The 14,642-nt window shown below is 40.1% G+C and overlaps 1 protein-coding gene across 2 annotated transcripts in view; it reads left to right on the top strand.

Moving 5' to 3' along the window:
• CDCA2 (cell division cycle associated 2) overlaps positions 1 to 13,850 on the top strand; it is a 41,018-nt gene extending 27,168 nt beyond the window's left edge. For both annotated transcript variants that reach the window (XM_004004177.5, XM_060409176.1), the window contains 2 exons: positions 9,727 to 9,901; positions 12,493 to 13,850. In XM_004004177.5, coding sequence (XP_004004226.3) covers positions 9,727 to 9,901; positions 12,493 to 13,700 — 1,383 coding nt within the window. In that variant the 3' untranslated portion in view covers positions 13,701 to 13,850. The remainder of the gene's footprint in view (positions 1 to 9,726; positions 9,902 to 12,492) is intronic.
• Positions 13,851 to 14,642: the final 792 nt, after the last annotated feature.

Here is a 14,642-nt window from a genome sequence, read left to right as displayed (position 1 = left end):
GACATAGTACATTTGTTTGTGGTGTGGTTAGGAAAACACGAAAACAGATTTTTTTCTAGTTAACATGGGACCAAGAGTATTAAAAATCAAGTCATCATAGAATAGAAGGGGCCGTAAGAGATTATATACTCAATTGTGCATTACCCAAAAGCCATTTTTAAATTGTCTTCATTGGGTTGGGTTGGGTATACCCAGTGCTGGGAGTCACCAATTCGAATCTGGTCTAGTCTCTCTATACTCTCTGTGGGAATCCTCTGAGGGAATTTCTCAGGGATGAGTGTGCCATCTGTCACTTGTTTGACTTGGCTGCTGCCAGTGGGTTGATGGATGACCTTCCATATTGAAGGAAGAATTCAGAAACTAGCTCTGTCTTCCTCCACTCCTGGAGGCCTGTGTCAGCTCATGACATCACTGTTTCTTTGTGGAAGGCAGATCTAGCACTTTAACCCAGGTCCTGGTGCTCCCCGCTTCAGTGACTGGACCCTCCCCTGTCACGTCCACAGCTTGTTGGTACCCAAGACCTTTGTATGTCCCCCTCTGCATCCCCAGCCTCCTCTCCACCCAGCGTTCTCAAGCCACCTTACTCATGCCTCCTCTAGTGTTATGTTTACTCTTAGGCTTTCAGAATTCCTAAGAGTTCATCTCCTATGTTTCCTCCCTCATCCTAAGGCGTGTAAGCTGTTTTCAGCACACTGGTCTGTAATCTTGGGTCTTCATCCCTTTCATTCTGCTTCCTTCCTGTTAATGGAATGATGCCATTCCATTATTCCCTCTCTCATCCAACGTTGCTGCTGGAGAGCCTCACGGGCCACTGCAGAGTCACTGTGTCAGATGTTATTATGTCAATTATTTTTCCATTATTTTTCCACTGTTTAGGTTACTAAGTTGTAACCTAGTGGCTAAAATCCAGTTCATCTTTTGAGATCTTGTTCCTACTGGCTGGCCCTGCAGCATTTGACAAAACTGAGATCTTTCCTATATGGTCTCTATTACAGGTTTGTGTCCTTCCACCCATTCCTAAATGTTTATGTTACCCAGAGTTCTATTTTACTCTCTGACCTTTGAAACAGCTTATTTCCTGGGTGGTTTCATGTGCAACACAGTTGACAATGCTCATATGTTTCCTGTTAGGTTCAGCTACCTACTAGGCATCTTTCCTTAAACTACCCTGGCAACACTTCAAAAACCAACATTTCCATAAGTAAACTCATCCATTTAGACTCTGGAAGTTTAGTTTTTTAATGTTACTGGTGGAGATAATTTAGCAAAATGAGGAAGTAAGCAAAATGAGAATTCAGGACACAGTGGGTCTAATAATAATGACAGAGAACAGAAATCTCTGATCATAGCTGTTCAGTCAGCCTGGAAGAGCAATCAACCCAAATTTGAACAAGAGAAGAGTGCTCTGGGGGTGGGGTTGGTTGGGGGGTGTCTCTGAAGGGAAGAAGAAAAAGGCCTGTGATTGAGCAAATGAAAGTTGTGCCATATAAGAAAAAAAGGTCATTCTGTACCATCCCAAAGAAAAGTCTGTATGTAGGAGTTTTGGAGCAAATAGAAAACAAACTTTATGGAATTCCATAGTGGTCCAGTGGTTAAGACTTCACCTGTCAAGCAGGGGACACAGGTTCCATCCCTGATCCAGGAAGATTCCACATGTCTGGGGGCAGCTAAGCCCATGTACCACAACTACTGAAGCTCAAGGACTCAAGGGAAGCCACCACAGTTAGAAGCCCACTCATTGCAACTGGAGAGTAGCCTCCACTCACTGCAACTAGAGAAAGCCCACGTGCAGCAACAAAGATCCAGCACAGCCAAAAATAAAATTTTTTAAAAACAATAGGGCACTTTAATAAGTGTGATTTCAACCAACAGTAGAGTGTAAGAAAAAGTGTATTTCTTACGTTGCTGGGTGGCTCAGTGGTAAAGAATCCACCTGCCAATGCAGGAGTTAAGAGAGCCTGGCAGGCTGCATTCCAAGGGGTCGCAAAGAGTCGGACACAACTTAGTGACTGAACAACAACATGCCACCCAGTCTGCAGTATTTTGTTATGGCAGCTAATGTGACAAACCAGTATATTGCCTTTTACCTAAGAAAGTAGGGAACATTAAAAAAAAATGTGTGTGTGCATATACGATCAACAACAACAACAACGAGAAAACATAGAATAGATCAAAAACTAATAAAACCTGGTTACCTGTAGGGAGAAGAGACAGAGGAGGGAACAGAAAGGAAAAGGCTAGATTTCCCTGAATGTGTTTTTTACTTTTAACTTTGAACTGTAAAGGTTCTGCATGATTATGAAGCAGTTATAGTTCAATTTTTTAAACTTGTAAGCAAAATGAAACAAATTGATGTAACTGTATATCAAGTCAGTGGCTTAACCTCATAAATTTTTTTCAGGATCAGAAGTGTGAAAATTCCGAATGGGATGTATGTTGATTTTATTGTTCAGTTGCCAAGTGTGTTTGACTCTTTGCAACCCCATGGACTACTGCTTGCCAGGCTTCCCTGTTCTTCACTATCTCCCAGAGTTTGTTCACACTCATGTCCATTGAGTCAGGTGATGCTGTCTAACCATCTCATCCTCTGTTGCCTCAGGAACAAAAATAACTGCAGAAAAACTTACACAGTAACACTCACTGATAGAAAAAGTTTGCTCTACAATGAAGCAAATAAGAAGGGATTAGTATGTGCATGTCTTTTTTTTTTTTACTGTCATTAAGAATCCAGAGCAAATAGATGGGGAAACAATAGAAACAGTGATAGACTTTATTTTCTTGGGTTCCAAAGTCACTGCAGATGGTTACTACAGCTATGAAATTAAGACGCTTGCTCCTTGGAAGAAAAGCTATGACAAATCTAGATAGATATTAAAAAGCAGAGACATTACTTTGCCAATAAAGGTCCATCTAATCAAAGCTATGGTTTTCCCAGTAGTCGTGTATGGATATGAGAGTTGGACCATAAAGAAGGCTGAGTGCCAAAGAATTGATGCTTTTGAACTGTAATGTTGGAGAAGACGCTTTAGAGTCCCTTGGACTGCAAGGAGATGAAACCAGACAATCCTAAAGGAAATCAGTCCTGAATATTCATTGGAAGGACTGATGCTGACTGAAGCTCCAGTAGTTTGACCACCTGATGCCAAGAGCTGACTCATTGGAAGAGACCCTGATGCTGGGAAAGATTGAAGGCAGGAGAAGGGGATGACAGGATGAGATGATTGGATGGCATCACCGACTCAATGGACATGAGTCTGAGCAGACTCAAGGAGACGGTGAAGGACAGGGAGGCTTGGTGTGCTGCAATTCATGGAGACACAAAGAGTCAGACACGACTGAGTGACTGAACAGCAATAGGAATCCAGACTCTTCACTGGAAATAAACTTTAAAATCAGATTCAAAACCTTGTTAGACTAAATTTGAATTTAAATTATCGTGAACACATGCTTTTCCCATTTAAAACAATTCTCTAGCTCTTTCTGTTGATAAATTGTAGAAGCACTGAGCCTCCTTTGTACCTAGATTGCCATGTCTACTATCTCAACTGAAAGGGATCAATATTACCTTAGGGAAATGACCACTTTCAGATTTACAGCAGCAACTGCAGAAAATGAGCCCACATCTGGAGCCATGTGCACGCAAGGATGCCTGAGAAACTTCTGGGGCCATGTTAAAGGACACACAATCATTTTGAAGGGTCCTCTGCTGACCAAAGGTAGGACAGTGTAACCATCAGAGATATTGATTGCAGTGGTTTGAAACAGAAACATCAAATAGGAAAAAATACTTAATTTCCTCATGATGAAAAACTAACCACAAAACTTAAAGGTCACCTTAGAAGCTGTCTAGGGCATCAATTCTTATTTTTGGGTTTTTTCGTTTTGGAAAGCTAGAAGATAAAATTTGAGCTACGTTTCAGGTAAACAAATAGTTTATAAGGGAAAGTTCTTAGGGATGGTTTTCATTAATCAAAAAGATCTGTTCACGAAAGCTGTTGAATGTTAGGAAGAAGCTAATGGGGGAGCCAGAGGTCATGGGCACCTGAGACCACTGATCATTTGTAGTGGCACACAGGGAGAGAACATGGGCCTACTGGTGCAATGAGGGCATTTACAACCTTCCATGAGATGCTTTTTCCTAAAAAGATCAAAGCTGTATCTAATTAAGCCTGGATCTAATATCTAGTTGATAGGAAGTATCAGGAGATAGACGAATATAAAGATATACTTGAATCAGTTCAGTTCAGTCGCTCAGTCATGTCCGATTCTTTGCGATCCCATGAATCGCAGCACGCCAGGCCTCCCTGTCCATCACCATCTCCCGGAGTTCACTCAGACTCACGTCCATCGAATCAGTGATGCCATCCAGCCATCTCATCCTCTGTCATCCCCTTTTCCTCCTGCCCCCAATTCCTCCCAGCATCAGAGTCTTTTCCAATGAGTCAACACTTCGCATGAGGTGGCCAAAGTACTGGAGCTTCAGCTTTAGCATCATTCCCTCCAAAGAAATCCCAGGACTGATCTCCTTCAGAATGGACTGGTTGAATCTCCTTGCAGTCCAAGGGACTCTCAAGAGTCTTCTCCAACACCACAGTTCAAAAGCATCAATTCTTCAGCACTCAGCCTTCTTCACAGTCCAACTCTCAAACTCATACATGACTACTGGAAAAACCATAGCCTTGCCTAGACGGACCTTTGTTGACAAAGTAATGTCTCTGCTTTTGAATATGCCATCTAGGTTGGTCATAAGTTTTCTTTCAAGGAGTAAGCGTCTTTTAATTTCATGGCTGCAGTCACCATCTGCAGTGATTTTGGAGCTCCAAGAAATAAAGTCTGACACTGTTTCCGCTGTTTCCCCATCTATTTCCCATGAAGTGGTGGGACCAGATGCCATGGTCTTAGTTTTCTGAATGTTGAGCTTTAAGCCAGCTGTTTCACTCTCCTCTTTCACTTTCATCGAGAGGATTTTTAGTTCCTCTTCACATTGTGCCATAAGGGTGGTGTCATCTGCATATCTGAGGTTATTGATATTTCTCCTGGCAATCTTGATTCCAGCTTGTGTTTCTTCCAGCCCAGCGTTTCTCATGATGTACTCTGCATATAAGTTAAATAAGCAGGGTGACAATATACAGCCTTGATGTACTCCTTTCCCTATTTGGAACCAGTCTGTTGTTCCATGTCCAGTTCTAAGTGTTGCTTCCTGGCCTGCATACAGATTTCTCAAGAGGCAGGTCAGGTGGTCTGGTATTCCCATCTCTTTCAGAATTTTCCACAGTTCATTGTGATCCACACAGTCAAAGGCTTTGGCATAGTCAATAAAGCAGAAATAGATGTTTTTCTGGAACTCTTGCTTTTTCGATGATCCAGCGGATGTTGGCAATTTGATCTCTGTTTCCTCTGCCTTGAATACAGTCACCCAAATCCAGAGCTTGGTGGCCACTACAGGATAATATGCCTCAAGGACGTTCACCACATAAATGGCAGGGGTATAAGCCATAGAACAAAGGAAATCTCAACCAAATGACATGTGTGGAGACCTTGTTCAATCCTGATTTGAACAATTGTAGAAAGACAATTAAGGCCTACTTGGAGAAAGTGGAACTCGGAGGAAATATTATGGAAAACTACTATCTCTGGGTTTTTTTGCACCTAAGTTTTTATTTTGAGATCATTTTCAAGATGCATGCTGCTATCAGAAAAACTAGAAAGATCCCAGCTACCCTTTGCCCACCTCCCTCCATGGTGACATTTTGCAAAACAGTTGTACAGTATCACAGTAGTAAGACAGCAAAATACAGTCAAGATGCAGGATGTTTCCATTGCTGCAGAGATCTCTTCTGCCTTGTAGCTCTATCCTCCTCTCACTGCCTCCCCCAGCTTAACCCTCCAGCAGCCAGTCCTGGAGGGTTAAGGACCAGTCTGTCCTCCTCTCCTTTCATTTTGTCATTATGTTCATGGACTCACACTTTAGGTAACCTTTTGGGACTGGCTTTTTCGCTCAGTATCATTCTTTGGAGATTTGTCCAGATCTGTGTATATCAATAGTTCCATTTATTGCTGACTAGTATTTGTCATTTTAAAAAAGATAATCATTTCACAATATATATACTTATGTGTATTCCTTAAACCTACGTAATGTTATACGTCTGTTACATCTCAAAGCTGGGAAAAATAAAAGTTCATTGTATAAGAGGAAAACAATGAGCAATAAAATAAAATGCCAGGTAATAGAATGTTTCTTTTTGTTTGTTTGTTTGTGTGGGGGGGGGGGGGCGGGGGGAAGAAGCCCTTATCTCTTAGAGCTATTGTAGGATTTTCAGATGAGATGATGTCCTGTCTGGGATTTGCTTATCTGAGCAAAGGGGGTTATAAATGAATCATGATTTCTATGTTAGTAATTAGAGGAGTTAGCTGTTGGGAACATGGGATTCAAGGTCCTATTCTTTCTTCTTTTTGAGTGTTTGAAACTTTACGTTATTAAATGTTAAAAATACAGCAATCTGAGCCCCTTATTTAGAGAGATGGAGCCAGCTACAGGAACTAAAAATGAGCCAATAAATAAATAAATGGCAGGGACAGAAAAATGTTTGCTTTTCACCCGAAGCTTTCCTGTTCAGTTTGATGTGTTGCTCTGTACCTGATTTATTTTAAAATAATTTTTAAAGTTACTCTAAAAACAATTTAATTTAATTTTGCAAATTATACAAGAAGTAAGCTGTTGCATGACCTGTGTGAGAAGAAATAATGGTGATTAGGGAGTAAATAGAATCCCATTTAAGCATAATATCTTCAGTTGTCCTTTGTCTCCAACTGCTAAACCAATCTCATCATTTCTAGATCACATGGCTTCCTGAGGATTCCAATTGCTTAGCTTCCCAGAGGGCTCACTGGTTAATAATCTGCTTCCCAATGCAAGACATATAGGAGATGTGGGTTTGATCCCTGGGTCGGGAAGTTCCTCTGGAGTAGGAAATGGCAAGCCACTCCAGTATTATTGCCTGGAACATCCCATGGACAGAGGAGCCTGGCAGGCTACAGTCCATAGGGTCGCAGAGTTGGACACAATTGAGTATGCATGCACTTAACATCTCTTGTTTATTACAGTCTAAAGAAGGCTTTTTGTATTGGAGTAAATTTCAGGTATTGATAAAATTCTAATCTTTGTAGACAAAACCTTCTTGTGGGTAAGATAAGCATTGCTAGATATGTTTTCATGACAGACCGCAGGCTTTCATTTTTAATTAATTCTTATTGAAGTGTAGTAGTTTTACAGTGTTGTGTTAGTTCATCTTTACTTTTTTCTTTTTGGCTGGTGTCCTTCTCTTGGTCCATGACTGTGAAAAAACAATACTAGTCTTTCCTCATGTTTGGCAAATTTTATGTTTAACTGTACTTTTCCTTTCTCATTCATTCATTAGTTCATGTATGTTTCTTGAGAAGCCAGTAAATTCCAGGCACTGTTGCAGATGCTGGAGACAGTTTATATAAACAAAGATTTCCAGAATCCTGTTAAAAGGGGGTTTACTTAAGCCATGAATCAGAAACTATCCTGATGACATTGATCATAGTGTACTAACCAATGTAGTAGGGCCGAGGTCACACAGCAACACTAAGAGCATAATTTAATGTTAAAAGTACTTCCTCCCCTATCAGTATTCAAAGGCGTAAGAAGAAAAAGAATAACTAACACATAGCCTTTGCTATGAATCAAGCCATACTTTAACCATTTCACATATATTGACATAATGCTCAGCACAGCTTTCTGTGGTGTGTGCTTTTGTGGTTCCCATTTTGCTGATGAGAAGACTAAGGGACAGAGAGGTGAGGTAACTTGCCTAAGATTACAAAGCAGTGAGTGAAGTGTCAGAGTCAGGATTTGAACTGTAGACAACTGGCACAAAGCCAAATATTTCTCTATTGCAACTTAGCTGTGGAGCCCAAGTAAAGATTTTTCTCTTGGTTTCCATTTCCATTACCCAAACTATAATTTTCCCAACTGTTCCTTGGAAATCAACAGATGTTCCCTGAAAAAAAAAATGTTTCGTGGAAAAATATTTAAGCCAGCATTTTTCTAATGTATATAGAGGTTATTTATACTGAGTACTTCTCAGAGAATTTAGTGTTCAGTGTATACTGTAAATCACCAAGAGGACCATTTATCTTTTGCAGTTCTAAAGTTATTTTTTCATGGAATGTTTTTTTCTTCTTTTGTTTTTACAGGATATCTATAGAAATCTCAAGGAACTTAAAGTTCTGTGCCATTTCTGTACTCTTAAATAGCTTCCACTCTTCCACACCATTCGCTTCTGTGCTGTCACCCAAATACTCTCGCTCACATGCAGACTCAGATGTCTCCACTCTCTAAATCAGCATGTGGTGAACCCGCATTACTTTGGGGGTATATTCTTTGCATTGCTGGACCTTGCTGGCTTTGTTGGCCTCTTCTGCTGCTGCTTTGTGGGTCAGTGGACCGCGAGCAGCTCCTCCTCTGCTCTGTGCTGCTTTGCTTAGATCTGTTCCCTCTGCATTCGCTTGGAAAGCCCTTCTTTGCACTCCCATCATCAACCGAAACAATTCTCACTTGTTTAAAATTTGGCTTAGACATTCCATTTCCTGTGGACCCTGTCTTGAAAACCTCCTGTAGGCCAGGTCTCCGTCTTCTCAATCTATGTAGAGTCTTTCCTGGTCTGTATGTATGTATTACAATTACTTGCCATTAAACCAAGAGTTCCCTAAAGACTTGTTTTTACATCTCATACCTAGCAAATTATTACCTGCACAAAGCAGTTTCTCCATAAATATTTGAATGGATGCCATTTTCCAGAAGCTCTAACTGTTAGCAATGTATTCCTTATGTTGACCTAAAATCTGGTTCTTTCCAGTATTATCACATGGAATATATTTCATTCTTTTTGCTCATAATAACCTATCTAATAATACTGTATTATTTCAATTCAGTATTTGAGTTCCCTTCAAATCTTCTCCATGTGAAACTTATTTATTGTTTTTATATTTTTATGAGCTATATGCCTAGAAGTAGCATTGCTGGAATATCCATATAAAACTTTTTTAAACAATAGAGCATTAGTGCTCAGTTACTGATAGGCAGTCAGAATGGAATATTGCATTCCAAATAGTATTAAAGCAGTTTTAATTTTTATAGAAAACCACGTGTTTTCCATCAGTTATTACCAAACCTTTTTCCCTCATCTTCTGCTTCTGCTTATTGAATTCCATCTTATTTTGACCTAATCATTTTAATCTTGATTCGATCATCTCTTGTTTGAAGCAGCTTTGTGTTATCTTCAAATTTTATGTCTACACCTGTTGTTTCTTCATCCACATCTCGGAACAGAAAACAGTTTCCCATAGTTTCCAATAGAGAACTCATTCTAGCATCCTAACCACATCCTAGTTACAATTTCTCTTGTCTTCAGTCTGTCCAGTTCTACAGCACCTCACCTGTTTTTCACTTATCCAGAACTTATTTCAGCACATGCTTTGTGGAAATACAGACCGTGACTCTACAATTCATAAATTGAGTTCAGCTTTTTATTTTAGTTGACACCTGTAAACTATCCAGCCCCTTCACCCTGACTCAAGTTTCTCAAGTTTTAAATGGAATAACTAGTCTTTAAGTTTTTCTGTAAAAATTTAATTTGAGGATCAGAAGGGTACGTGGTGCTCTATCCTTCTCAGTGACGGTGTTCTAATACATTTTCTCAGGCTTTAAAAAGTTGCAAAAAGAAGAAAGGAAAGGGAAAGAGAAAAGGTGTCCAGAAGTCTTTATATGGAGAAAGAGACATTGCCTCTAAGAAGCCGCTCCTGAGCCCTATCCCTGAGCTGCCAGAGGTCTCTGAGACGCCATTGGTTGGGAGCCTCGTTGGGAGGATGTACCCAGGTAACGTATTCTTTGTCGCCATTGTATCTCTTCTCCCTCTTTGTTGCCATTTCACTCCCTTTTTTCCCTCTTTTCTCTTCTTTCCCTCCTATTCCCACAAGAATGTTAAGAAGCAATGGGCATCTTCCCTAGCTGTTCAGTAGCTAAGACTCCAAGCTTCCAATGCAGGGGCCATGAGTTTGATCCCTGGTCGGGGAACTAAGATCCCACGTGCTACAAGGTGTGGCCAAAAAAGCGTATTTTTGTTGTTGGTTTTTTTTTTTTTTTTTAAAGCAGTAGTTCTTTAACTTTCAGATCACCTAGATCCTTTTCAGAATCTGCTGGACACCCCCTCTCCCCAGAGAAACTCAGACACAGTATGTTGTATATAATTTTAGGGGGAAAATTTTCCTTTTACCCTGTCTTTGCTTTTTAAAGCATTTTGGTAAAGCAAAATGAATTCTGATTGGTGGTGTATTCCCTTGCTGAAAGTCAACAACGTGATGGCTCAGTAATAGGTATATCGTCTATGAATTAAAAATAAAAATTAAAAAAAAAAAAGAAATACTTACCCTGAAAAAACTTCGGTAGAGTTGGCACTGCTAAACATCTTCTGGAAATAGCATTTATAAATCGAACTTGATTACTTGGAAAATTTTGTTGAAAAGGAAGACTAAGTCTGTTGATACCCTGATTAGATAAAAATTGAATTGGAGTTACATCTGGTTGGTTAATTCTTGAGTTTAAATCGACTAAATCATCCTGAAAATTGAATGAGTTCATTTGGTGCGTGAATTTTGTATGGAACCAGTTTTTAAATAGCTTCCTTTGTCAATCATCAAATATTTATAGCCAACATACTATAAAGGATCTATCGTAGATTCAGGGGTAAATATGGTACATGTCATTCTGGACTCTTGGTGTCTGCTTCCCAGGTAGCACTAGGGGTAAAGAATCTGCCTCCTAATGCAAGGGACAACGGGATAGAGACACAGGAGATATGGGTTCAATCCCTGGGTTGGGAAGATCCCCTGAAGGAGGAAATGGCAACCCACTCCAGTATTCTTGCCTGGATAATTCCATAGACAGAGGAGCCTGGCAGGCTCCAGTTCACAGGGCCACAGAGTCAGACACAACTTAGCAACTGAGCACAGTGCTGCTTAGCCTTTAGGACATAGCCAGGCTGGCTGCGTTCCCAGGAAAACTCTTTGTTCACATTATACCTTTACCACCTGGTTTATAATGATCTGTCCACCATCTTCCCTTGCAAGTTTTCGTTCCCATGAGGCTGGAAACCAAGACCTATTTTCATTATATCCCCAGTTCCTCATAGGGTTTTTCTAAAGGCATTTGAACAATGACTGTTAGTGCATATCTTCCATCGTGCATCCTGTTAGAGAATTTCTTTTCAAAAATACCTGAAGCTTTTTCTTAATCTGTAGGTTTCATCTGCTCTGAGGGTCTGAAGCCATCTCTCCATCCCTCTGTCTCTCTTCTTCCCTCCAACCTTCTCCCTTGCCTTCCTTTTCTAGTATGTTGATCTCATGAAAAATACACAAATATCAATGTTTTAAAGTTGTTTAAAGAGCCCAATTGACATATGGGTCGGTTGGCACCGAGGGGCTTCTGTCCTATGTTATCTCTAGCTTTCCATGACATGATTGTAAGTACCCAAATCAGGGATGTATAAATACCTTTTCGAACTTGACAGGTTGTTTTGTAGGTTTGGGGCTCAGCTTATGTTTTTATCTTTCAGTTTCAATTCTGTTTGAAACATTTTTTATACACATTTGACTGACCAATTAAAAACTTTATTATCTGCAATAACCAGAGAGATGACTTCTCATGGTACTGAGCTTGAGAGCTCACAAAGCCTGGATTCACTTAGGTTGTATTATGCGACCTAAAAACCTTGATGATGTGTTTTTCACCTGTGATGTAACACCAGGTGCCAGAAACACACGGCAGGCTCCAGATGACTTGTCTTCTTGGAGGGTGAATTATAGTCAGAGATGGACATGGAATGGGGGAGATTTCTAGAGAATGGAAACCAACAGGGCTGTATTTGAGGGTATGATGCAGTTCATGTTAATTTTTTAACAAGGCATAAGACCTGAGTGTCTTCAGAAGTACCCTTTTAACGAAGTCCTCAAATGCCCCACAGAATTCCAGATTTTCTCTTTTCTATTTCAAGGGGGGACTTGGATAGAAAAGTTTCCAAAACACAGTGTTGCCCGTTTTCAGTAATTCATTTTTCGGGAAATGGAAAATGTGTCTGCCTCACGCTAACTGACCTTGTAGTATGGGAAGCACATTAGAATAGAGGAAGCCATTTCAGATACGGTTCTCATTTCCCTGGTCTCGGGTTGTGTGCTTTATTAATTCATGCATTAAGTACATATTTTCTTAACCTGTAGGTTGAGGAAGAACTGAGCAAGACAGACTGCTGACAGATGGAGGGGGTGGAAAGCACAGGGTTGTATTTGTAGGTCTTGTGATTTTTTGAAAGCTTGAAACGCAGACTGATACAACTTGGCACCTGTTTTGATTTGTGAAAGTTTATTTCCATTGTTGCTTTTTAATTCAATTTAACCTTATTTACATACCCTTAGATGATTTCAACTCAAATGGTAAATTTGAAGAAGTGATGCTTCTGAAGAGAGAAAATCTTTTGTCTCAGGACCCAGAAGATTGGCCCGTGATTCAAGGCTTTGATAAAGACGATGCATCTGAATCCTGCAGCTCTGACATGAAAAGTTCCTCATCTTTTAGTAATGCTACTTTTGAGCAAGATGCAAATATAAATTCTATAGAAATGGATGAAAATGAAAATATCCCCAAAGCAATTACGCTGGAAAGTGAAAACGAACTAAAAACCGGGACTGAGTGTGAAAACAGCCATATTCCTTGTACTTTGGTGACTGTAACACCCATTGTATTGGATAATCGAAACCCCGATTTTCCCCTGCGGTCCCAAGAACTTTCTGCTGCTGGTCAAAATGTGGAAAACCTCTTTCAAATCTCAGAAGATATGAGCATCACATGTGAAAAACAGAGTGGCTTCTCAGTCATTCCAGAAGACAAACTACAGACTGAGCATCTCATACCCGATTCACAAAAAGAATGGGATTATTCAGAAGATGTCTTAACTGACCAGAGAAAAGTAAGTGAAAGTCAAGGTGAGGATTTGGGACAAAACTCCACAGCAAGTTGCAGTGGTGTGAGTGACAGAGAAAGGAAATACAGAGGACACTCTGTGGGTGTTTCTGATGAGCCAGGTTTACATTTGGAAAGAACCAGCAACCTCCAGCCTTCCTACAGCATGAGCAGTTTGGTAGAAATTAGTTTAGAAAATTCCAAACTGTGTGAAGATCTATCTGATTCCATTGAGCAAAGCCTTCAGAGAACAAAGAGCGAAACCAAAGTAAGACGCAGCTTGAGGCTGCAGAGAAGTTTGGAAAGCGAAGGAGGGCTCGTGTGGGTTTCGCTTCCGCCACCTCCTGCCTCCTGCGCTTCGCAGAGAACCAAGAGGAGAACAGTAGGTACTCTTGACAGCAGAGGCTTGGAGCCTGCTTCCTCCAGGCAGGATCCTTGCACGCTGCCCTCCACATCCAGTGAGGAGAATGGTGAGGGCTTTACGGCTCCTCCTGCTGCCAGCTTTCCTGGGAAGAGAAGGAGGAGAAGCTTCTGTTCCTCCACACTTGCCAATTCTAAAAGTGCCACCCAGTCAAGAGGCTGCAAAAGAAGATCGCTTCTCAGCCAAAAGGGAGAGAACACGCTCCAAGAGACTTTGAGAGAATCAGACCTATCAGAGAACTAAAGCAGTCACTGGCACTGCCAGCAGGGCAGTTGGGCAAGAGAGAAGGTGACCCACTGTTCATGCCTGAAAGACTCTTTCATCCAGTTCCCGTCTTTGTTCAACCTCAATGAATTAAAAGTTTCCAATAAAATCATTTGAGTTGAACCTACATATAAGGAGAAATAAGTGAATTTCTTCATCCTTCAAACCTAAAGCATTGTATTAAATACGTCCTCCCCTCAAAGGAGAAATGTTTTGTTGGTATTCTGTTAAAAAGGATCGGTTTCAGACCCAACAACTTACCTCTTGAGTTTTATTTCATGTTGGCACATATTTACCACTGAAGCTTTAGAGTTTCTGTTGTGAAAAAGCATCTTTTAGAACTGACTTGTTTTATGTGGATGAGAAGAGTTTTCTTTTGGCTTGATTTTTTTTTCTTTAACAAATTAATGCAATGACTGTAACTTTCTGAAAGTTGAAGGTTATATAAGGTTGCAAACTTAAAGCAGCCTGAGGTAGGGTATATTTTGTCTTGAAATATTGCCCCCAAAAACAACTAGGAAAGATGGAAATGATAAAACTTGTTTTGGGTTAAAGTTAAGAGAAGCTTCTATCATTTACTTCATCTCAAATAAAACTTTTAGCAGTTAGATTAAAAGCAAATCTTAAACATGGGATTTTGAAAAACTCTTTCAATAAGAATAAGAACATTGCAAATCTATCACTATGAAATGAATCTATAATTTAAAATAACTAATGTGAAAGCATTTTAACCTTCAGACAAGACTCTTGTATGCTTTGTCAGGTGGGAAGTGAGAGATTGGTTTTTGGCGAAAATATAAACAGTCTAGTGGAGGACTCATCTCCCATGTTATTCAAATTAGTCACAGGTAATTTGGGATTTAATTTATGGTTCTCCATTAAAAAAAAAAAAAAATCCAGAAAGAAACTCACTTGAAGGCC

This window comes from Ovis aries, chromosome 2 (genome assembly GCF_016772045.2).
Source record: "Ovis aries strain OAR_USU_Benz2616 breed Rambouillet chromosome 2, ARS-UI_Ramb_v3.0, whole genome shotgun sequence".
Classification (NCBI taxonomy): domain Eukaryota; kingdom Metazoa; phylum Chordata; class Mammalia; order Artiodactyla; family Bovidae; genus Ovis; species Ovis aries.
Note: the sequence above shows the minus strand (reverse complement) of the source record. Positions and strands in the feature narration are given on the sequence as shown.